General features: G+C 34.6%; 1 protein-coding gene across 3 annotated transcripts in view; it reads left to right on the top strand.

Annotated features, from left to right (window-relative positions):
* The window catches only part of LRRIQ3 (leucine rich repeats and IQ motif containing 3), a 287,561-nt gene that overhangs the window by 81,368 nt on the left and 180,704 nt on the right, over positions 1–25,489 (top strand). For all 3 annotated transcript variants that reach the window (XM_021667704.2, XM_012442747.2, XM_012442746.2), the window contains one exon: positions 22,208–22,337. In XM_021667704.2, coding sequence (XP_021523379.2) covers positions 22,208–22,337 — 130 coding nt within the window. The remainder of the gene's footprint in view (positions 1–22,207; positions 22,338–25,489) is intronic.

Genomic DNA, 25,489 nt, shown 5'->3' with positions numbered 1-25,489 from the left:
TATTTCCTTCAGTTCTGCTCTGATCTTATTTATTTCTTGTCTTCTCCTAGCTTTTGAGTTTTTTTGATCTTGCTCCTTTAGCTCTTCAATTTTTACTATAGAGTGTCGATTTTAGATCTTTCCTCACTTCTCCATGAAGCTGTGCGGTTCTGAGTTAGTTTCTTAATTCTTAGTTCTAATTTGATTGCCCTGTGGTCTGATAGACTGTTTGTTATGATTTCCAGTCTTTTGCATTTGCTGAGGAGTGATTTACTGCCAATTATGTGGTGAATTTTATATTAGGTGCAATGTGGTGCTGAGAAGAATGTACATTCTGTGGATTTGGGGTGGAGATTTCTGTAGATGTGTATTAGGTCTTCTTGGTCCAGATCTGAGTTCAAGTCCAGGATATCTTTGTTAATTTTCTGTCTCATTGATCTGTCTAATATTGATGGTGGAGTGTTAAAGTCTACCACTATCATTGTGTGGTAGTCTAAGTCTCTTTGTAGGTCGTTAAGAACTTGCTTTGTGTACCTGGGTGCTCCTGTATTGGGTGTGTATGTATTTAGGATTGTTAGCTCTCCTTGATCCATTGAGCCTTTTACCATTATGTAATGCCCTTATTTGTCTCCTTTGATCTTTGTTGGTTTTAAGTCCATTTTATCAGAGACTAGGATTGCAACTCCTGCTTTTTTTCCCGCTCCATTTGCTAGATAAATCTTCCTCCATCCCTTTATTTTGAGCCCATGGGTTTTGACTTTTTATCCAATTTGCCAGTCTGTGTCTTTTGATTAGAGCATTTAGCCCATTTACATTTAAGGTTAATATTGTTATGTGTGAATTTGATCCTGCCATTTTGATGCTAGCTGGACGTTTTTCCCATTAGTTGATGCATTTTTTCATTGTGTCAATGGTATTTACTATTTGATACGTTTTTGGAGTGGCTCGTACTCGTTGTTCTTTTCCTTGTTTAGTGCTTCTTTCAGGAGCTCTTGTAAGGCAGGTCTGATGGTGACAAAATCTCTCAGCAATTGCTTGTCCATAAAGGATTTTCTTTCTCCTTCACTTATGAAGCTTAGTTTGGCTGGATATGAAATTCTAGATTGAAAGTTCTTTTCTTTAAGGATGTTGAATATTGGTCCTCAGTCTCTTCTGGCTTACAGGATTTCTGCTGAGATATCCACTGTGAGTCTGATGGGCTTCCCTTTGTGGGTAACCCAACCTTTCTCTCTGGCTGCCCTTAGCATTTTTTCCTTCATTTCCTTCAACCCTGGTGAATCTGATGATTATTTGCCTTGCGGTTGCTCTTCTTAAGCAATATCTCTGGAGTGTTCTCTGTATTTCCTGTACTTGAATGGTGGCCTGGCTTGCTAGATTGGGGAAGTTCTCCTGGATAATATCCTCAAGAGTGTTTTCCAGCTTGGATTCATTCTCTCTGTCACATTCAGGTACACCTATCAAACATAGATTAGGTCTTTTCACATAATCCCATATTTCTTGGAGGCTTTGCTCATTTCTTTTCACTCTTTTTTTTCTATTCTTGCCTTCTCATTTTATTTCCTGAAATAAAATGAGTTGATCTTCAATCTCTGATATCCTTTCTTCTGCTTGAAACTTGTGTATGCTTCACGAAGTTCTGGTGCTGTGTTTTTCAGCTCCATCAAATCATTTATATTCTTGGCTAAGCTGTTTATTCTAGTTAGCATCTCATCTAACTCTTTTTCTAGGTTCTTAGTTTCTTTGCATTGGGTTAGCACATGTTCTTTTACCTCTGAGAAGTTTATTATTACCTACCTTCTGAACCCTGTTTCTGTCAATTCATCAGATTCATTCTCCATCCATCTTTCATCTGTAACTGGTGAGGAGTTGTGATCCTTTGGAGGAGGAGAGGCATTCTGGTTGTTGTTGTTTTCATCCTTTTAATGCTGGTTTCTTCCCATCTTAGTGGCTCTATCTACCTGTGGTCTTTGTAGTTGGTGACTTTCAGATAGGGTCTCTGAGTGGACATCCTTTTTGTTGATGATGAAGTTGTTTCTTTCTGTTTCTTAGTTTTCCTTCTAATAGGCTCCTCTGCTGCAGGACTGCTACAGGTCCACTCCAGACCCTGCTTGCATGGGGATCACCTGCGGGGGCTGCAGAACAGTAAGGGTTGCTGCTGGTTTCTTCTTCTGTTATCTTCATCCTGGAAGTGTACCTGCCAGATGTTGGCCTGAGCTGTCCTTTATGAGGTGTCTCTTTGGGCATATGGGGATCGGAAAGCTGCTTGAGGAGACAGTCTGTCCCTTATAGGAGCTCAAGTGCTGTTCTGGGAGCTCTGTTGTTCCATGCAGAGCTGCTGGGCAGGTGCTTTTAAGTCTGCTGCAGTGGAACTCATAACCGCCTCTTTTCCCAGATGCTCTGTCCTAGAATGGTCGGCTTTATTTATAAGTTCCTTTGGTGCTGCTGCCTTTTTTCATAGATGCCCTGCCCCACACAGAGTAGTCTAGTCACAGTCTGCCAGCAAAGGCATTGCTGAGCTGCCACAGGCTCTGCCCAGCTGCTGTGTGAACTGCCTCAGTAGTGGCAGACTGCCTTGGTAGTGGTGGTTTCCCTTCCCCACACTGAGCTGGACCATCCTGGGTCCAGCTGCACTTGCTGTGAAACTCTCAATCCAGAGCATTTCAGATTGCTTGTTTTGTGGGGGTGGTACCCGCTGAGCCAGATCACCTGGCTCCCTGTCTCAGCCCCCTCCTTTTCAGCTGAATGGGTGTCTCCATCTCCCAGGTGTTCCAGGCTGCCCAGATTTGTGTGAGTTTCTGTGCACCAACCCAGCACCGGCTGAAACCGCCATGCTGAAAACTCATGTTGCTTTTTGGCCCAGGAATCTCCTGGTCTGTGGGCAGTGAAAATTTGTTTAGAAATGCGGTGGGCACTCACCCTCTGTGTTGTTCTTGCTGGGAACTGCACTCTGGAGCTTTTCCTATTCAGCCATCTTGGATCCTCCTCAAATTGTTATACTGGTAGCTGTCCAGTCTGCTTCACTTAGACAAGATACAATAACTCATAGTCTAGAAATCTATAGCTAAAGTATTACATATTCACCTTCTACATACTTAGCATATAAAGTGGCATAGAAATAGCATACGTATAATAAAACTCTAATTTGGAAAAAGAGACTGCAAAACTCTAATTTGGAAAAGGGAAACACAGTTGTTTCTGCCCCATGGCAGTTACCAAATCAGTCTGATAGGAATAGTAAACACTCTTCTCTTGAAATAGTGTAAACACATCTGGAAAATCTATATTTTCCCTGTGAAAATATCTTACCTGTCTATTAGTATTTATGGCAACATCAGAAGTAGGTATTAGAGAATTTGTTCCTCCTGAGTGTTGGAGTTTCATAGTCTTAATAGATTTAGGAGGCCTGTGGATTGCTATAGAGATGACGAATGACAGGTATTTTTAGGACAGACTTTAATTTTTTTGATAATACATTTCCTACAAATATTTAGTATGCTTCTGATTTATTTGATATTAGTAGTTTCTATGGTTAAGTAAGTAGAAAGATCTTGTTTAGAGATTGGTTATAATCTTGAAGCTTCGGGTATTTCACTTACTGGTTTTTGTTCTCTACTCATTTTCCTCTCTTCCAAATTAATGATAGTGACCATAGGTGAACTTTCTGAAACATGGGTGTTGGAGAGAAGACAAAATTCTTAATCTCATCTTTCCTGCAGACATTTACACCTATATAAGTCTTATTTCTACTTTGAAGTCTTCTATTGTAACTGCTTCAATTTGAGGAACAGAGATGTTGGGTTTTTCATCTACGCAAAGCCCTAAATCACTAGAATCTCAGTAAACTTAAAGTGCAGAGTGCAAAGAGTAACTGCCTTATCAAAATTTTTATTCCATTTCCATCTTTTATTTCAGGCTGGCTAGATATAACCCAGAGTTTTTTCTCTCAAAAGATTTAAATAAAAGTTGTAAGTACAATCTAACACACACTCAAATATCATATTTGTCTGACAACTTCTCTAACAGAACAGACTCAGTCAGCACGTAGCCTGCCTTCCAAAGTGAAAATGTTTTGAGGCCATAATAACAAGGGTCCCCAACTCATCTTGAGTCCTTACCACTGGCCACCCATTCTCCTGTACGAAGAGAGTGTCTTCTTCATCAAGGGATCACAACTCCTCAACAACACAGGAACACAACATGACTGAGAAAGAGTGCAACAAATTGACAGAAACATGCTTCAGAAGGTGGATAATAAACTTTTCTGAGTTAAAGTAACATGTTCTAACTCAATGCAAAGAAACCAAAAACCTTGAAAAAAGGTTAGATGAAATGCTAACTAAAATAACCAGCTTAGAGAGGAACATAAACAATTTGATGGCATTGAAAAACACAGCACGAGAACTACGTGAAGCAAACACAAGTTTTAATAGCTGAATTGATCAAGCAGAAGAAAGGATATCAAAGATTGAAAATAAACTCAATGAAATAAAAAGAGAAGTCAAGAATAAAGAAAAAAGAGTGAAAAGAAATGAACAAAGCCTCCAAGAAATATGGGATTATGTGAAAAAACCTAATCTACGCTTGATCGGTGTACCTGAATATGAGGGGGAATCCAAGCTGGAAAACACTCTTCAGAATATTTTTGAGCAATTTCCAAACTGTTTTCTATAGCAGTTGTACCATTTTGCATTCACATGGTAAATGCATGAGAGTTATAATTTCTCCAAAATCTTACCAACACTTGTTATTTTATGTCTTTATGATTACAACTGTTCTACTGTATACAAAGTAATCTCATGGTGGTTTTAATTTGCATTACCCTAGCAACTGATGATGCCATCATCTTTTCATGGATTTATTGTCCCTTTGTATATCATCTATAGAGAGTAGTGTATTTAAATCCTTTGATCATTTTATAATAGATTATCTTTTTATTATCGAGTTGTAATAATTCTTTACATTTTCTTGATACAAATCTTTTATTACATATATAACTTATAAGTATTTTCTCATGTGGCTGTCTTTTCACTTTCTTGATGATATTCTTTAAATCACAGATGATTTTAATTTTGGTAAACTTCCATGTATATTTTTTCTTGTTGTTTATATTTTTTGTGTCATATCTAAGAAACAATTCTCTCAGTCAAGGCCTCAAAGATTATTTTTCTATGTTTTCTTCTGGGAGTTTATAGTGTTAACTCTTATATTTAGACCTGTGATCTATCTTGAGCTAATATTCATATGGTGTGAGGTAAGGGTTTGACTTTATTATTACATGTAGACATCCAGTTGTTCCAGCACCATTTGTTGAGAAAAATTTCTTTTCTCAATTAAATTATCTGGGTATTCTGGTCAGAATTCAGTTGACCATATTCAGTAATTTCTTCCTGGACTCGATGTTCTATTTTATTGATATGTATGTCTGTATACATAATTTTGGCATTGAAGAATTTATATTATTTAAAAGATATACTAGTGCTGAAGGACAAAAAAAATTTTAACAATCTTCAATAGTATAGTTTGTCATTGTCCTATGCTTAAGATTTAAATCTATTGTCCTAAAATGTAAGCATTTTATGTCATTATAAGCAAATTCAGAAATTAATATGCAAAAAATCCCTCCCATGTGTATGAATGTTGTGTTATTTTATTTGAAATAATTTATGAAATGTTTGTAATTTTTAGACTCATAATGGATAGAAAATCTATGTGGAGAGTTAGTTTCTGGGAGTTGACAGATGGAAAGAATATTCAAATACCTGAGAGACAATTGATGATTTTTTTTTACCTATAGAAATACTTATTTATCCCACTGCTAGGTCACATAGTATAATGCAAATATGATGGTCCATACAATTAAAAAACTAATTTTGCTCATACGCTTACAGGTAAATAGATATATACTCACAGAAATTTATAAGTATCAATACAGATATCAACACAGATTATTTTTATATGAGTAATAAAACTTAGCTAAAAATTTCACAGTCTATGCTCTTAGGTGCTTTTGTCACTTCAGCATGCAATGGGATAATTAAAAAGAGTGGATTAATTTTTCTTTATGAAATAACATTTTAGATGAGGTGATAGAATAACACAGATAAAATAGAGACCAACACATCTATATTATTAAGCACCATCTCTGTGGTGGATCATTGAAAAAAAAAAAATGAAAGCCAAAAAGTAAAAAAAAGATAAAATTTTAAATAATACTATTCAGAAGAACAGAATAAGGAAAATGGTAACTAAGAAAACTATATGGTCAAAGCTGTGGAAGTGAGAATTAGCTTGGTAAATATGTTAATGGAAAGGAAATTATCTTAAACAGAGATTTATGAGATGAAATATGGAAACAAGTGGATAGGGCTGTTAATATACATTTTAATTTCACGTGAGCACTCAAAATGATTATTTGGCAATAAAAGGTCTCTCTATATATTTTAATACCATATATGCAATTATATGCATAATATTTATTAAAATACTTGGAGTGAACAAGTTACATTTATTATGTAATCTTTGTGTAAGCAACCAAATATTAGGATTGCTATTTAATTGTCTTAATTAAGACATGAAGGAAAAAGTATAGAGTAAAATCTTATACCTATCAGCCTAAAGGTTTGTAGATAGTGAAATGTTACAGATGACAAGAAAGTATAGAAAAGTTTCTAGAGTCTAGATAAAAGAGCATAATAGAGATTATACATTACAGTAGTTTATGGGTGTTTCGGCTTGATGTTTTAGTTTTTTGTTGTCTCTACCATTCTCTTTAGTCTTTTGTCCATCATTACCTGTTTGCATCATGTTATCATGATGTAAATTAAGTATTATCTACTCTTTGACATCTGCCTAACTCATGTTCCTAGTTTCTTTAAGATGCTTCCCAATGAGCTGAATCTTTTGATAACTTTTAGAGCTTTCAGCATATTGCTCATATTAATACTTAAATATATAATTTATCTTGAGATTCACAAGTGATGGTATATTAATTAAAGCACAATAGGTTAAACAAAGGAAGAATTTGGACTTTGCTAGTATGACAGTACAGGAGGCAGAATGGTTGTAGCGCTAAGAATTGGAAAAGGAGAGTCAGTCTGGTATCCAGTGAGTACGGTAAGCTCTATTTGTTGTCCACACAGCAAGACACAGTTGAGCAACTGGCCTGAAAAGTTTAGCAACATTGAAATTGTATCATGTTAAGGTAAAAAGTTGGTTAATGGAATCTGTCATCAGGTATCAAATCTCAGACACCATGCTAAAGGATTGTCTTAAGAAGACAACTCGAACTAAAGACTGGATTGCTAGAATAGAGGCTTGGGAAATAGTTCAAGGCAGATGTCAAGTTTGAAGAAAGTGGGAAACATTGCAAAGGCAGAGAGGAGTGATGAAGTCTCAAAATGGGGTAGAAACCTAACTACCAGCATTATATTTTAGGCTGTTCTCAAAGGTAAATTTATAAAGAGTTCTTAATTTTGGTCTCAAGAGACTTAAATAGCTCCTGCCACAAATACTAGAATCGGAAAGAATGGGGTCTCTATATGTTGATTTGGTAGCTCCAAAGGATGGAGAGGGTGATTACAGAAATGGAGCATTATTTCTCCTAGCAGCTTTTCTCTCAGAAGCAAACCATGGCTACATATTGTGTGAGATTCCATTATTAGATTTGTGTGTTAGAATTAGCTGTGTTTGATATTAGTGCCTATGAATCAATCAGCCAATTATTGAGAACAAACTTATTTTTCATAGATAGGTCTGACATAAAAAAGTGTCCTATATGTCCTTCTTCACCTTCATTCCAGCACACTGCCTTCTTTCTGCAATTATGCTATCTTAAAGTAGGCACAAAAAAGCCTTTGTTCATTTGTCTTAAAGTAAATTCTCGGCTCCCAGGCCAAAACCTCCTTTCTGCTACCTCATCCAATTTATTTAAGAATAATTTATTCCAAGATTGTACCTCTTTATCTTGTCCCACTTCAACTTACAATGGTAAATAAAATAATATAATCTCTGATGTCTTCTAGAACAAAGATTCATTCTCTTTTAGTAAAGTTCACTTTTGATATTAGGGAAATTAGTCTCTGATTTGTTATTCAGGTTTAATTTGTGTATGCCTCCATTTAAATTTATTTATATTCTACCTCCTTTTTCTTTTTTTTTTTTTTTTTTGAGATGGAGTTTCGCTCTTGTTACCCAGGCTGGAGTGCAATGGTGCGATCTCGGCTCACCACAACCTCCGTCTCCTGGGTTCAGGCAATTCTCCTGCCTCAGCCTCCTGAGTAGCTGGGATTACAGACACATGCCACCGTGCCCAGATAATTTTTTGTATTTTTAGTAGAGATGGGGTTTCACCGTGTTGACCAGGATGGTCTCGATCTCTTGACCTTGTGATCCACCTGCCTCGGCCTCCCAAAGTATTCTACCTCCTTTTAAGGTCACTATTCTATATGAATGTTTTTACACTACAAATATTAGGCATTTTATGGCAAGTTGTGTTTTATTTCTTTTTGCCACCCTGTACCCAGCACAGTGATATGCACACAGGACACACTCAAAAATATTTATTTAAAATAATATCTGTTGCATTTAAAAAGTATAATTCAAATTCTATTTATATTGTTTTGAGTTATGACTTACAAATCACAGAATCATTTTCATATATTTTATGAAAACATTACTCAACTGCCCCACTATAAAATAATAGTTAACAGAAATCTGCTTATCATTGAGATACTTGTATGTGGATGCGAAGTTTGAAGGGAATCACTGAAAGAAAACAGATTAAAATTATATGATGCAAGTCACAGAATAAAGCATATAGTTATGAGCTATAGAATTAAAACTGATTTTCTTGACAGTCCTGCTATACTAGAACTTAAAATATCCTTCAAATAGGATAAAGTAAAGGGGTTCCCAGTACAGTGGTCATTATAATGAAATTCATTATTCTGGAAATTTTATAGACTGATGATATTAACAGACCAAAAATAAATCATATAGATAAATTAATGAATAGTAGATTCTTAAGGGTTACTAAAGAAAATTAAAATGTTTTGATGGATAAACAACTTTTTACATCATGTTCGTTTTTACTGCTTTTAGAGGTAAAATACTTGGTAAATAGGACAATTAGTCTGACTCAGTATGCCAACTCATTTTCCCCTTAATTCTTAGAATTCTGATATAATCTTGAAAATACTAGTACAGGGACAGCATTGAAGTTTTATATAAGATCTGCACTTTTTTGAAATCAGTGCTTAGTCCTTCTGTGGGAAATCAATATATATTCTCAACTACTAAATATTTATCAGAAATGCATACACTCATTTCATAATAAAAATATTCGTGGATATGGAGATAGAAGAAAATAATTAAAAAGTGTGTCTGTCCTTTTGAATTTTAACTTTTGAGCTCATTGAAATGTGAAAATTCACATGTTTAGGTTTCTTGCTATCATTTGGAGGGCCGTGACATTTAGAATTTATGATCACCTAAAAGTAAATCTGGAGTGCACTGTCCTCCAGGCAAAATGTAGTGTTTGCTGATTATTGTTAACTAATGATACACCTCAAGAGTTTAACTGTATTTTTTCATCTTTAAACTTTATTACTGTATTTTTCTTCAGGATAAAAACAAATTATGGGTCAATTTTCACTGAATTGAGCTGGATATGTGTATTCATTTCTCATCAGTGCCAAAAGGAATTATGCACATCATTCATTGGACAACAGGATGAAAACTTCTCTCTGATTGGACACTAGGGATATCAGCTGTACACACAAGATTAAGTGTAAAGTTGAAAAGAGAAATACACTTAGTAATTCATTCAAGCTAGCATTTATTAACAATTTAAAAGTTTCATTAAAATGCTCATGAAATTGTTTCCTTCCCCACATTAGAAAGCTAACATTACAATTCTTAAATTGAAAGAACCATACCATCATAAAAATTGCTTTGCAGAGACTGCTAATGCAAAACTTTTAAGCTGTTTGTCCTTTTCTAATGAAAAAGATAAAATCAATAAAAGCACCATTCTTTACCACTTACTTAGAATGAATTTTTATTTGTTCAGAGAGAGATTGGCTATTTCAATGTATTTCAATATTGGTCTAAGCTTTATGACTTATCTATAAATCAACAGCACTGAATTTTTGCAAAACATATTGAGGCAGCATGACTTGGAAGGAAAATATTAACTATTGAATCATGCTAATGCTGTCTTGTCTACTTAAGATAGTTTTTTAGATACTCCATGTAAGCCTGGGTTTTGCTGAGAAAATTCACCTAGGAAGCCCAGAGAGACTCATAGTCAATTGCAGGCATTTTTTTATATTTAAACCTTTAAAAAATAAAATATACAAGATTCTGACAACATTTACCTTAATTGCTTAAGAATTTAAAATAGGCCTATTTGTAGAAATAGTTTACCAACTACAATTTTGAGTCATCCAGTCCCTGGAATATTGGAGTCTTAAAAATAATTAGCATTTGGGCAGTGGCTAAAATATTTCTGATAAGAGCTGTAGGCATAAGATTGTTAAGGAAGCTGTGCTGAATACAATGTGAAGTGGAAAAGATTAAGATTTGTATTGAGGCTGACGAATTTTCAGGCTGCCTTTCTTGGGTGAGTGATAGCAATTTACTGAGCCTCAGGAGATATATATGCACCTACATATGCATTTATGGGTGTGTGTGTGCATGTCTGTGTATTTTCTGCCTTATATAGTCCATTGTTTGATTTAAAAAATCTCTCAAGTTTTAGAAGTATATGTGGCATTTAGCGGGTAGGAAACATAACTATACTGAATTTGAGACAGTCACTTTAGGCTTCAGTATTGTAATAAAACCTTACGTGAAGCAACTCTTAAGAAATTTCCTGAACTCTTAAAATGAATATATTATTCCATGTTGCAGGGGGCTAAAACTTCAATTTTAGAAAATATGATTCAAGAAATTGTTATTGAGTCAATTTCATAATGTATCAATATGGGTTTATAAAGTATATACAAGTAGATTATAATATCCCTTACTTTAGAAGTATAATTATATATATATATACACACACACACACACACATATACACACATATGGCTACTTTGTTAATATGCGATGTTTTTCTCATGAAAAAAATACAAATCCCTCCTTAGATTCAAACTCCAAGTTAAAACATATAAATTCCAAATTGCTGGATTACTTAAGGTGTTTAGGTAAAATAAGAGCAAACTAACCAATAATAAAATATTGGCAAGTCCCTATTTGTTGCTTTTTTCGAATCTTTCATAAATATAGACATTGTTCAAATATATTTAGAAATATACACTATTAAGCAATATATTTTATTGTTAATAAAATAAGATTTCTGCCTTCAAAATTCTGTTTTATTGCCTATCATTAAATTTTACATGATCCTATGAACTTTTCAGCATTACAGATTACTTAAGCAGTATAAATTCATGTTACTCGTATGCTTATGTTTCTTTCATTTAAAATCTTTAGATTTACAAACTAAAGATATTATTGTAATTAATTGAGCTAAAACAGGAGGTTTAATAGAATTCAGATTTTTGTCAGGAGCTTAAGAATTTAGGCTATGCTTTCTACCATGATTTTCTTACCTTCAATGTCTTTTTCTTGTTTTCACATCTACATATGGAAATCAGTAAATTATGAAATATTTTTGAAAAAGAATTTAAATATTTACTAATAATAACTTTGTGCCTATGTTTAGTATTGTGCAGTGGATATAGTTGACATTCAATACATAGCTGTTGAATGAACTAATCAAATTTATCATTTTTTTTTTTGGTTATTTGTGAGTTGATAATACAACAGATTGAAGAATACAATCAAAGTGGTGCAGAAATATCAAGATACGTAAACCACAACCCCAGTCCTCAGAAAGAGTAATTTTTACTAGGGGTGAGCAATGTATATAACTGTGATATAAAGTAGAATGCAACAAATGCTTTGAAAGGTATAAACAAAGTGATATTGATTATTTTAAGAAGGGCATCATCCTGATACCAATACCCAGCAGAGACTCAATAAAAAAGAAAACTTCAGGCCAGTATCCATGATGAACATAAATGCACAAATCTTCAATAAAATACTGGCAAACTGATTGCAACAGCACATCAAAAACCTTATCCATCATGATCAAGTGGGCTTCATCCTAAGGATGCAAGGCTGGTTCAACATACACAAGTTTATAAATGTAATCCACCACATAAACAGAACCAAAGACAAAAACCACATGATTATCTCAAAAGTTACAGAGAAGGCCTTCGACAAAATTTGGCAACCCATTATGCTAAAAACTCTCAATAAACTAGGTATCAAGGGAACATATCTCAAAACAATAAAAGCTATTTACAACAAACCCACAGCAAATATCATACTGAATGGGCAAAAAATTGAAGCATTCGCTTTGAAATCTCTCTCACCACTCGTATTCAATATAGTATTGGAAGTTCTAGCCAGAGCATCAGGCGAGAAAAAGAAATAAAGGGTATTCAGTTAGGAAAGGAGGAAGTCAAATTGTCTCTATTTGCAGAAGACGTGATTGTGTATTTAGAAGACCCTATCATCTCAGCCCAAACTCTCCATAAGCTGATAAGCAACTTCAGCAAAGTCTCAGGATACAAAATCAATGTGCTGAAATCACAAGCATTCCTATACACCAATAACAGACTTAAAGAGAGCCAAATCATGAGCAAACTCCAGTTCACTATTGGTACAAAGAGAATAAAATACCTAGGAATACAACTAACAAAGGATGTAAAGGACGTCTTCAAGGAGAACTACAAACCACTGCTCAAGGAAATAAGAGAGGACACAAACAGATGGAGAAACATTCCATGCTCATAGTTAGGAAGAATCAGTATCCAGAAAATGACCATACTGCCCAAAGTAATTTATAGATTCAACGCTATCCCCATCAAGCTACCTATGACCCTCTTCACAGAACTGGAAAAAACCGCCTTAAACTTAATATGGAACCCAAAGAGAGCCCGCATAGCCAAGACAATTCTAAGGAAAAAGAACAAAGCTGGAAGCATCATGTTACCTGACTTCAAACTATACTATAAGGCTATGGTAATCAAAACAGCATGGTACTGGTACCAAAACAGAGATATGGACCAATGGAACAGAACAGAGGCCTCAGAGGCAACGCCACACATCTACAGCCATCTGATCTTTGACAAACCTGACAAAAGCAATGGGGAAAGGATTCCCTGTTTAATAAATGTTGTTGGCAAAACTGGCTAGCAATGTGCAGAAAGCAGAAACTGGACCCCTTTCTGACACCTTACACTAAAATTAACTGCAGATGGATTAAAGACTTAAACATAAGACCTAACACCATAAAAACCCTAGAAAGAAACCTAGGCAAAACCATTCAGGACATAGGCATAGGCAAAGACTTCATGACTAAAACACCAAAAGCATTGGCAACAAAAGCCAAAATAGACAAATGGGGTCTAATTAAACTCCAGAGCTTCTGTACAGCAAAAGAAACAATCATTAGAGTGAACTGGCAACAAACAGACTTAGAAAAAATTTTTGCAATCTACCCATCTGATAAAGGGCTAATATCCATAATCTACAAAGAACTAAAACAGATTTATAAGAACAAAAAACAAAAAAACCCATCCAAAAGTGGATGAAGGACATGAACAGACCCTTTTCAGAAGAAAACATATATGAGGCCAACAAACATATGAAAAAATGCTCATCATCACTGGTCATTAGAGAAATGCAAATCAAAACTCCATTGAGATACCATTTCATGGCGATCATCAAAAAATCTGGAGACAGGCAGGTGCGGTGACTCACGCCTGTAATTCCAGCACTTTGGGAGGCCAAGGAGGGTGGTTCACGAGGTCAAGAGGTTGAGACCATCCTAGCCAACATGGTGAAACCCCATCTCTACTAAAAAAAAAAAAAATTTAGCTGGGCATGGTGGCACGCTCATGTAGTCCCAGCTACTTGGGAGGGTGAGGCAGGAGCATTTCTTGAACCTGGGAGGCAAAGTTTGCATTCGGCCAAGCTCATACCACTGCACTCTAGCCTGGCACCTGGCGCCAGAATGAGGCTCTGTCTCCAAAAAAAAAAAAAAAAAAAAAAAAAAAAAAAAAAAAAAATCTGCAGACAGCAGATACTGGAGAGGATGTGGAGAAATAGGAACACTTCTACTCTGTTTGTGGAAGTGTAAATTAGTTCAACCATTGTGGAAGACAGTGTGGCAATTCCTCAAGGGCCTAGCAGTAGAAATTCCATTTGACCCAGCAATCCCATTACTGGGTATATACCCAAAGGATTATAAATCGTTCTATTATAAAGACACATGCACTGGTATGTTCATTGAGGCACTGTTTACAATAGCAAAGACCTGGAACCAACCCAAATGCCCATCAACCATAGAATGGACAAGGAAAATGTGGCATATATACACAATGGAATACTATGCAGCCATAAAAAACGATGAGCTTTTGTCCTTTGTAGGGACATGGATGAATCTGGAAACCATCATTCTCAGCAAACTGACTCAAGAACAGAAAATCAGACACCGCATGTTCTCACTCATAAGTGGAAATTAAACAATGAGAACACGTGGACACAGGGAGGGGAGCATCACACACTGGGGTCTGTTGGAGGGAAATAGGGGAGGGACAGCAGGGGGTAGGGAGGTTGGGGAGGGATAATGTGGGGAGAAATGCCAGATATAGGTGATGGGGAGATGGAGGCAGCAAACCACATTGCCATGTATGTACCTATGCAATAATCCTGAATGTTCTGCCCATGTACCTCAGAACCTAAAGTGCAATTATATATATATATATATATATATATATATGTAAAAGGAAGAGCAATAATCTGTTAAAATGTGATCTTTAAAGATATAGAATTATTTTTAATCATTACGAATAATATGTGAGCTACTAGACAATGTAATTCATGCACTAGAAAAATAGGATTGTGAATATAATTGTATTGCCATGTAAATAAAAATTAATCAAATGCTTTTTTGGAGAGATTTAAAAAAAATGAAAACCAGATACTCTGAAATTTCTATTTTACTTATTCTACCTAGTATCAATTATTACGATTCACAAACTAGCATTGTATTTTCATCAATTTGAAATTATAACATGCTCTAAAATCTCATGGAAGTTTGCAACATCTCTTTTTTAATGGGTTCTATAAACGCTACTACCAGTTGTCCACTGTAGCGTAGCTAAGAGTGGATGTCATTAATTTGCACATTGATGCTTCTAATCTTGGTAATGATAGATCTTACACTATTAGACCATTCTTGAATTGAGGGAACATAAGCTTTTTATTATCTTTTTTGTCATGTGTTCTAAACTGGACACTTGTAGCATAATATAATATTCAGGCACCCTCATTTCTCAGCTACTTTGTGTATAGAAGAGAAATGTCACATTTATTTATATGTTTCTTTTGTTTATCCAGGCCATTCTTTTTTGATTCTCTCCTATGTATCAAGTGTTATTATCATTTCGAGTCCACTCTCTTAAGATAAAGTAAGATTGGTATCAAAAGCAGGGTAGCAGCAATTTTTCAAACAGCAATTAAGCCTGCCAATCACTTAAAGGGGTTATCTATTTAAAGTAACTTTTTAGAGTTACTTTTTAGTAACTATTTCTGGTAAAACTTCATTTTAAACCATTTACACCATGCCCCTTTCTCCATGTTTTTTCTTGTTAACCAGTACTTATATTGAAAGCAGAGTCCAAACGCCACTCTATAGTTTACCGACTTTGAGGACAACCCTATTTACTTGCCATACAAGGATTGCTGTATACATTAACCTCCTGCTAAGGTGAAAGCTTTGCTTACTAAGTTAATGAGAGACTGTGCTGCCAAACACTAGAGCTAACAATTTTCAATCAAATAAGGACGACTCTTTTTGTTTGTGTTTTAGTATAATCTCTTTGAGTATTATCTGGAAAAGGTAATATCTGGATTAGCACTCTGATTTGTATCATTCAGAATGTGAAAACAAAAGCACAGTCTTATAGAACTCTAATTAGGCTATGTTGGGAAACTCAAACTTGGAAGGGCTGAAAATGCATCTTGAGTTTGAAAGACAGCAGAGTTCAGTATAAAGTATTTACTCTTGATCTAGAAAGAAGGTAGAGGGAATTGTTACCACTGCTACAACTTCTTAATTTTTAAAGATAAATCATTATCTCTCTTAGGAAAATGAATATCTAGTACAATAATCCATCTGATTTTTTTATAACCAGGTACTTATTTACTTTGTCAACTGTGGGGAGCTCTATAGCTCCTCAGATAATCGATTCCAATTTTCAGTGACATTCTGAGAAATTCTTTTTATTATGATTAGATGAGATTTATTAATATATGTTTGTCTCTCCACTTCTATACCTATTATAGAGATTATTTTTTCTTAGCTTCTTCACTCTAGAGTATGTAACAATGGCTCTTTTATTGCTATTTTGGTTATTTGCGTTTTTTGTGATATAGAATCAACAGAAAAGGTAGATAGATGTATCTTAGTAAAGATGTAATTATTCTCACCAGATGTTTATGTTTATGCTTTTTGTGTGTGTGACAAATTCAGAAATTGAATTTGTCACAATTTTTCAGAGACACTGAAAAATTCAGAGAATCTAAGTTGATGTTCATAATAAACAGTTTATAAGGAGATGCAAGAGTTGTGAAAGGTTGCTGAGTGAGAAGCTTTGGAGTATCTATAAGATTTGAAAGAATTCAGGAAGAAAAGAAGAGAATGTTGAATGTGTCATTGGGGCAAAGTCCTGTAAAAATACAAGCTATACATTTCTTTTAAATTTTTTTCTGGTTGTTGGACTGTCTCCAAAGAATGGAGCTTCGTTTTATATCATATTGAACTGAAGTTTCTAAATCTCCACCCATTCCTTCTGGTATTTCTCTGTGGCTATATTCACTCAGCATTTAACAAATAATTATTGAGTATATGTTGAGTGTCAGAGAATATTCTCAGCATTGAGTAAACAAGACAAGCAAAGTCCTTGCCCTTGTGGATTAGATTCTAGGAAAAAACAAGTAATAACCAAGGTTAGCAAACAAAATTGTGATAAATGTTATAAATAAAACAAGTAGGGTGGTGAGATAAAGAATAATAGGAGAAAGACTGTTTCTCATAAGACTGTTACAGACAGTTTTTCTGAGGAGATAATATTTAAAGTTAAGGCCTGAAGGAAAAGGAGCTAGCCATACACATTATGGGAAGGAGAATGTTACAGGCAGAAGAAAGATCTTACACAAGAACCTGAGGCATGCAGTAGCTTATTTGTTTGGAGTTTGTTCAAAGGACTGAATGAAATCTAGTATAGCAGGGGTATAAAGAACCAAGTCAACAGTAGCATGAGATTAGTTTGGCTGTGTGGTCAGGAGCCATATTTTGATGATGTCCTATACCTCATATTAAGGATTTAGCATCTTAATAGTCAGAAGATTTAAAGCTAAAAGAGAAACATGATTGGGATTTATATTTTGAAAAATATAAATGTATCTTATAGAAGCCAGGGTGAAGATAGAGTACAATAAGAGGTATTTGTGATTAACCACAAATAGATGATTATAGCTATAGAGAAGTAGCTGGAAATTTAGAGAAGTGAGCATATTTAAAATATATTTTGGAAGTGCCCTCTCCAAGATTTGCTGATAGCTTAGACATAAGGTTTCAGAAGAAGGGTTAAGAAACAAATTCTCTTTGAGAGGCCGAGGTGGGTCAATCACGAGGTCAAGAGATCGAGACCATCCTGGTCAACATGGTGAAACCCCGTCTCTATTAATACAAAAAAATTAGCTGGGCACGGTGGCGCGTGCCTGTAATCCCAGCTACTCAGGAGGCTGAGGCAGGAGAATTGCCTGAACCTAGGAGGTGGAGGTTGCGGTGAGCCGAGATCGTGCCATTGCACTCCAGCCTGGGTAACAAGAGCGAAACTCCATCTCAAAAAAAAAAAAAAAAGAAAGAAATTCTAAGTTTTTATGATTTGAACAAAAAATTATTCTTTTTCTGTATTATTTTTTAAAATGAAGAAGATGGGTAGTGGAGGAGATAGGGACCCTTAATCTCCCTTTATCTTTTCTCTATGCTGAACTTAAACACAACGTATTTACATAGGGCTTACTTTCACAATAATTGAGTAGGTAGGCTGCTTACTATTCATGTTCCAGGTTATCTAAAATCATCTGAAAATATGTTTCCCTGATCTGAAGTGAATATGGTAAAACTATTGCTTCCCTTATTCTCAACGAAATGCTTAACACAGCTTAGGGTCACATAGTGAATTCCTAACTAATTTACTTTTAACTAAAATGCATTTTATAAATATAATAAAATATGTCTTATCCCTCATGTTTTTAAATAACCATCGTGTATCCCAGTGATTAAGTATATTTTGCCCAACTGCAATATTTATTTCAATTTTACTTCATCTGCTTAATTTACTCCAGGCTGTTGACACAATCTTAGATTTCTGTTTGGTATTAATTGATTTTGTTTTTTTTGCTATCTCATTGGAAAATGTAGCAAGAATTTATTTTATATTTTATTTCTCATCTATATAAACATTGACCAGAATGGAGCTGAAAACAGAACCATGTATCATGCCATTAGAGATCTCCCTTCAGCCTGGCATCGTTTTATTACTCCTCAGTCTTTCATGGTCACTCAGCATTTCTGATCTGTATCTAAAAGTAATGAAAGATTTTATTAAACATACTGGTTTGTCATGCCAAGGATATTTGAACTGGAATTAATTTTGACCCTGTTAAAAATGAAATTATATCTGATATAATTAGTTTATTATCAACTTAGAATGTTTCTTGATTATTCTTCCTTTTCTAAATGCTACCAAACATCCTTAAAATGTTTTCTGCAATTATTGAGGACCAGTGTTAGCTCTAAGTTATTGTACTTAATAGAATATACTTTCTGTTATTGAAAATAAGATCTTCATTAGATCATTCCCAGTTTTCTGATAACATTTCCTTCTCTATGATCTCAAAGATCAATCAGTAAGTGCGCACATTCTCTTTTCCTTCTTGCATTACATATAACAGAAAAGGCCATTTCTTTACTCTTGCAGCTTGTGTAAGCCTCAATTCCTTTAGAGCTTTAAACTTTTTGATCATCTTCTGTAGATTTATTCCCCTGTTATATATGTACCCTTTGTTGTGAATTCTTCTTTTCTAAAATCATGGAAGAAAATAATTGTATAAAACATGACAAACAATGACAGCCAGATACATGAAAAAGATAATTAGGAGAAGCAAAAAATGCCAGATATGGGTGAGGGAGAGGGAGGCAGCAAATCACACTGCCATGAATGCACCTATGCAACAACTTTGCATGTTTTTCACATGTACCCCAAAACCTAAAATGCAATAAAAAAAAAAAGGTATTTCTAAAAGGAGCTAACTATCTGCTTAATTTCTGACCCTTTACATTTCATCAGTCTATGAATTAACTTTATTTGTAATAGAGTTTGGATATCTCAAATTTGACAGATTTTTTTGGAGAGGTTCTTGTTTTTTTCAGGGGAACTAAATGTGTAAGTACTAGTGGAAACAGGATCACTGAATATACTCATTATTTTATCATGGGTAGGATAAAAGTGAGGTATATAGAAGAAAGACATGACACATTTCTGTGGTTTAAATGCAATTTGAGGTGACTTAACATGTGATGAATTGCATTGTTAGGAGGGAGAAACAGAGAGAAGTTACCAAATAGAGCAAAATTCTTAGAAGTAGGAAGATACAAGAATGATGGTGTAACTTGAAGAGGACTTACAGAAGAACTTGAGTTTGAAAAAAAAGTATTTAGAGTTGTTGTTACAGATTTGATTGCAAAACAGTGCCACACATTATATTTTGTCATACTTATTTAATAGAGAAACCAGGGACTAGATGAAAATAGAAGCAGCATTACTTAAAATATTGTCATATTTTGACAATATGTTTTTGGATTGTGACTTCTTAAATTTTAATTATCCTTGGCAAGATTGAAAATTTTCTAAATGTAAAAAGAATATATGAACTTAAAAGTACTTATTTATATTTCTAGCAAAATAAGGTGATTTCATCTTGTAAGGAGTGAAAAGAAATTGTGTAAGAGTTAATGAGTGAAGAATTTTTAAATGAAAAATAAAAACAGGTTATTCCAGGAACAGGTGATGCTTAGCATCTATAATGAGCATTAAAATGTCCTTGCCCTATGATATGAGTCACTGCATAGAGACAAATTGTTTTGGATATATAAATTAGAAAATATCACATATAAAATTTAAATGATAGAAACTAAGGAAATTGTAAATACAGGGGACTGAGGCACATATCCAAGTATCTTTTCTAAATTGTAAAATAAAGGAAGTTTGAGCAAGTGGACAGGTCAAAGTAGTGGGGGAAATGTGAGGATGAATTCTCTATTTCAAAATTCTGTCAGCTGTGACATATCAGACAATTTACTTGACTTTCTTCTCCTTAAATAAATGTGATGCCATTCACTGAAACTAGGAATAAGAACTAATATATTTGGAAGAAAAAAATATGACTTTGATTCTCTTGAGTATGAGATGTCCATGTGAAAGAGCACAGCTTATGGTTGTTATGATTATTAAATTAGTTAATATCCATAAAGAACTTAACAATGGCAAATGATATGCACTATGTAAATGTTCCATAAACAAATACACACAAGCAGATCTCAGAAAGAAGATCTATGTGAAGTAAATATTTGTGAGTCTTCAAATGTTAGATCAGTGTTTCTTACCAAAGAAAGTTTCATATCCCAGGAAAGTTTTTTAATATATAAAACACATACCCTAATATAAGCTCCTGAACTTTTCCTCTGGGATAGAGACTATTGGTTGCCTACCAGTTTCTACTTTTTCTTTTCTTTCATGGTAACTGGGCCAAATTTCGTTCCAGGAAGCAAAATACCTAAGAAAAAGGTGTCATTCCTTACCCTCCCCTTTGTAGCTGGATGTAGGGCCAATGAGATGTTAAACAGAAGTTATCTGAAGAACTTCTGGGAAGCTCCTTAAGATACATGGCATCTGTCTTTTTGTCATTTCTCCTTTCCTCCGTCTTCTGACTGAAATGGTGTTTGGAGCTCTAGTAGCTATTTTCACTCATGAGAAAAGTTTGAGGATAGTACTCATGAAAATACAGTAAGAGATGGTAAAGGAACTTTGAAAGAGCCTATATGTCCCTGATAACCTGGTGAAAGCTCCCTAACAGTCTTGGATGAATGGTGAAGAGGAAAACAGCACTATTACTAAGACATCTCAACCAATTCACAGATCTTATGCAGTTTACATTTGACAATGCCCCTGTTTCCCATGAAGCTCCTCCTCAATATTCTACTTGCCACTCTTCCTACACATATCTGATCCATTTATACTTTTTTTTTTTTTTTTTTGGACACAGAATCTCACTCTGCTGCCCAGGCTGGAGTGCAATGGTGTGATCTTGGCTCACTGCAACCTCTGCCTCCCGGGTTCAAGTGATTCTTCTGCCTTGGCCTCCTGAGTAGCTGGAATCATAGGCATGTGCCACCACACCTGGCTACTTTTTGTATTTTTAGTAGAGATGTTGACCAGGCTGATCTCAAACTCTTGACCTCAGGTGATCCACCCGCCTTGCCTTCCAAAATGCTGGGATTGCAGGTGTGAGCCACCACACCCAGCACATTTGTACTTTAAAACTTGTGATAATTCTCATCCCATTTATCCCTTCCTTTCTTCCTATGTTATTGTCCCTCCTTTACCTCCCCCAATGTTACTGCCTTTTAGTGCTCTGTGAAATAATTTTGTCCCTCCCTTTATTACTCTGAATCCTTCAGACTTTCTGGGCAACACTATCTTGCTTCTCTTTGTTCATTCCTTATTTTCCCTCTTCCATTCTTTTGTCACGGCACTCTCCTGGTAGGTCTCTCTTTCCCTCAGTCTCTCTTACAGCATTGTCAAAGGCATAATATTAGCTTAATAGAGAGACAGATTGTCAAAATTATACACAACGGAGTTGGGTTTTTTTTCCATTTTTTTCTTAACCCTGCTTACCTCACAGGTTTTTGTTTTTGTGTTTTTAAATGAAAATCAATTATGATAATGTATAATTCATGTGAGAGCACTTGGAGAACACTGAAGCACATGAGACATTATTATTGTTATTGCTTTTATTTTCACAGAATATCTATTATCCTTTTGATTTAAAAAATTCCAGTGAACACAGAAAACATGTTTCATCTATTTTATGTGAATTAAACCCAAAAGATATTGACATGAAATCAAAAACATCAAGACATCTCATTCAAAAAGGTTAGTTATATGAATTTCTAATTGTATTTAATAACTATTTTGATGAATAGTAAGTAATGTAATTAGAAATTGGGTGTGTTGATTTGAAACTGTAAATCCGAAAGTCCATGAAATATATGTGGAGAATTCTAGATAAAATATCCATTTCTTGGAGCAGATAAAGCCAGACACAAAAGAGTACATGTAATCCATGTATAAAAAGCTAAAAAAATAGTAATAATCTTCATAGGCAAGTAGGAACTGGAAGAAATTACAGACAGGCATCTGGGATTTTGATAATATTATTTCTTGATCTATATGCTGGTTAAACACTTTGGAAGAATTCATCCGGCTATACACTTGTGATTTGTGCACTTTATGTTAATTTTCTATTCCCATCAAAAAATTACAGCAATGTTAAAAATCATCTTATTCAATATTTTGTAAATATACATATTCAGAAGGTTATTTCATGGATATCAAGAACCTCATTTTGGGTAGAAGATAGGAATTAGGAGAAATTTTTGTTAGCAAGTATCATTGAACTGGTAGCTCCGTGACTGTATGGCTATGTCAGCATTGTAACTCCTTGAGGAAATCTGTCAAGTATCAGAATAATTCTTACAAATTAGTTAAATTTTAAAAGTTATTAAGTTTCTTTCAGACTTTGGACATAATCATTTTTGTTGAATAAAAATGTATATTGTCTTATATTACTGCTGATAAAATTTTAATTTTAAATGTTATCTTTTCTTTTTACAAAATTTATTCTGATAAAATTTGTCATGATTAAACATTATCTTTCACAGAAGAATCATAAAATTATTTTTGTAAAATCATTTGAAGCTTTTATTTTTCTCAAGGGCTTCTCCTAATTCTTAAATATTCAAATCCTTTTTTTTTTTAATCCCATTATGGTGTATTTATCCTTTTTGATTTTCTCTTCTTTGCATATAAACTGGTCAAATTCTGTCCAAGCCTCATTGCCGGAGGCTTTATTTCATCAGTTCTCTATTTTTTTTTTTTTTTTTTTGAGACGGAGTCTCGCTCTTGTTACCCAGGCTGGAGTGCAATGGCGCGATCTTGGCTCACCGCAACCTCCGCCTCCTGGGTTCAGGCAATTCTCCTGCCTCAGCCTCCTGAGTAGCTGGGATTACAGGCACGCGCCACCGTGCCCAGCTAATTTTTTTGTATTAATAGAGACGGGGTTTCACAATGTTGACCAGGATGGTCTCGATCTCTCGACCTCGTGATCCACCCGCCTCGGCCTCCCAAAGTGCTGGGATTACAGGCTTGAGCCACCGCGCCCGGCCCAGTTCTCTATTATACACATGTACTAATTTAATAAAACTTGTTTTAATTTTTTTTTTAAAAAAATGGATTGTTCTACTGTATTGAAGGCCAGCTGAAAAGTCTTTGTGTGTTTGGTCTTTTTGTTTTGTTTGTTTGTTTATTTGTTTTTAAACAGTGGCTCATTCTGTCACCTAAACTTGAGTGCAGTGGAGTGATTATGGCTCAGTGAACCCTCAATATCCCAGGCTTAAGCTGTCCTCCACCTCAGCCTCCTAAGTAGCTGGAACCACAGGCATGTGCCACCACGCCCAGCTGGTTTTGCATTTTTTGTAGAGACAGAGTTTAACCCTGTTGCCCAGGCTGGTCTTGAACTCCTGAGTTCAAGCAATCACCTGCCTTGGCCTCCCAAAGTGCTGGGATTATAAGTGTGAGCCACCCCACCTGGCCAAAAGTCTTGGAATATGAAAACTAAATAGTATTTATTGAATCTGAAGCGTAGAAGTCAATGATGACAAAAGTAAATTCAACAAAGTAGCAGAGATAGGAATCATGTTGGAGAAGGTTAAGAGTGAATGGAAGTAAAGAATTAACACATTAACAATATTTTACTCTTCTGAGGTATTTTAAACTTTACAATTTTTATGCTCACAATAATCTCAAGGCACTGAAGGAAAGAAATCAACCTTCTGAGAATCAAAAATTCTAAATTATGAACCAAAGACATTTTTAGTGTTATCAATATGTATTTTTTTTATAAAGATGGGTTTCACCATGATGGCCAGGCAGTTCTTGAACTCCGGACCTCAGGTGATCCACCCACCTCAGCCTCCCAAAGTGCTAGGAATACAGGAGTGAGCCACCATGCCCAAGCAATCAATATTTTGTTATATTTATACTTGGAAAATTTATTATAGATGTATAAATTATAAGAGAACATTAGGATCAGAATATTTGAATAATCAAAACTTCATACCTAAAGTTAATTCTGTATATCATAAATTCTAGATATTACTCCTGCCTATTAAGATAAAGGGAATTTGAGTGAATGGCTGTGGATTAATATTTTTTTCCAGAATGGTACAGACTGCTAATAGGTACCTACTTCCAACTAGGCTAGAGATCTCTTCATAATCAGAACATAAATGTAAGTATAAATTGCCCCACAATATGGATCATCTCTCAGCAGATCTATTTCCAAGATACTATTACTCCTGAGCACTGATTATTTTTCTTCTTTATTCACAAGCCCACATATTTAAGAACACAATAAAAATTTATTACTGTTTCTCCTGAGCACCGATTATTTTTTCTTCTTTGTTCACAAGCCCACACATTTAAGAACATGAAAAAAAATTAATCTCTCTCCATTTAAAAAAACACATATATGAGCACGAAAGCATTTTGTTTATAATTTTAAGAGGTTCATGGAATCACCAAAGCCCATCCATGGTTCTTAAATTGGTTGATAAGAACCAGAATCACATAATTTAGCTAATATTTGAGATTTTATACTGCCTCTAAAATCTCCAAGAAAAGCTCACTTCAGTAAGTAATGGTTCTGATATTATCAATTACCTATCTTGAACATTTTTGTATCTTCATTCCTTGAGTTATTCCTTAACATTAGACATTATCTAAGACTTACTTGAGATATATAATGCTTAATCTGACAGAGCATAAATTAGTTTGAGTGCTATTCATATCACCTGTTACCGTAATTCCATCTTTAAGGTATCATTCTTAAATACTAATATTTGTGTGGCTAAATATAATGGTGATAATCAAACTACCTGTAAGAGTAATATATAATTTGTTAATTTTTCATTAGAAATAACATGTTAGTCTATATATTTTCTAATCCTTATATTGTTAATATAAGG

The sequence above is a fragment of the Aotus nancymaae genome, unplaced genomic scaffold (assembly GCF_030222135.1).
Source record: "Aotus nancymaae isolate 86718 unplaced genomic scaffold, 86718_ANA_hifiasm-v0.15.2.pri h1tg000007l, whole genome shotgun sequence".
Classification (NCBI taxonomy): domain Eukaryota; kingdom Metazoa; phylum Chordata; class Mammalia; order Primates; family Aotidae; genus Aotus; species Aotus nancymaae.
The sequence above is the reverse complement of the archived record's forward strand: the minus strand, read 5'-3'. Positions and strand labels throughout refer to the sequence as shown.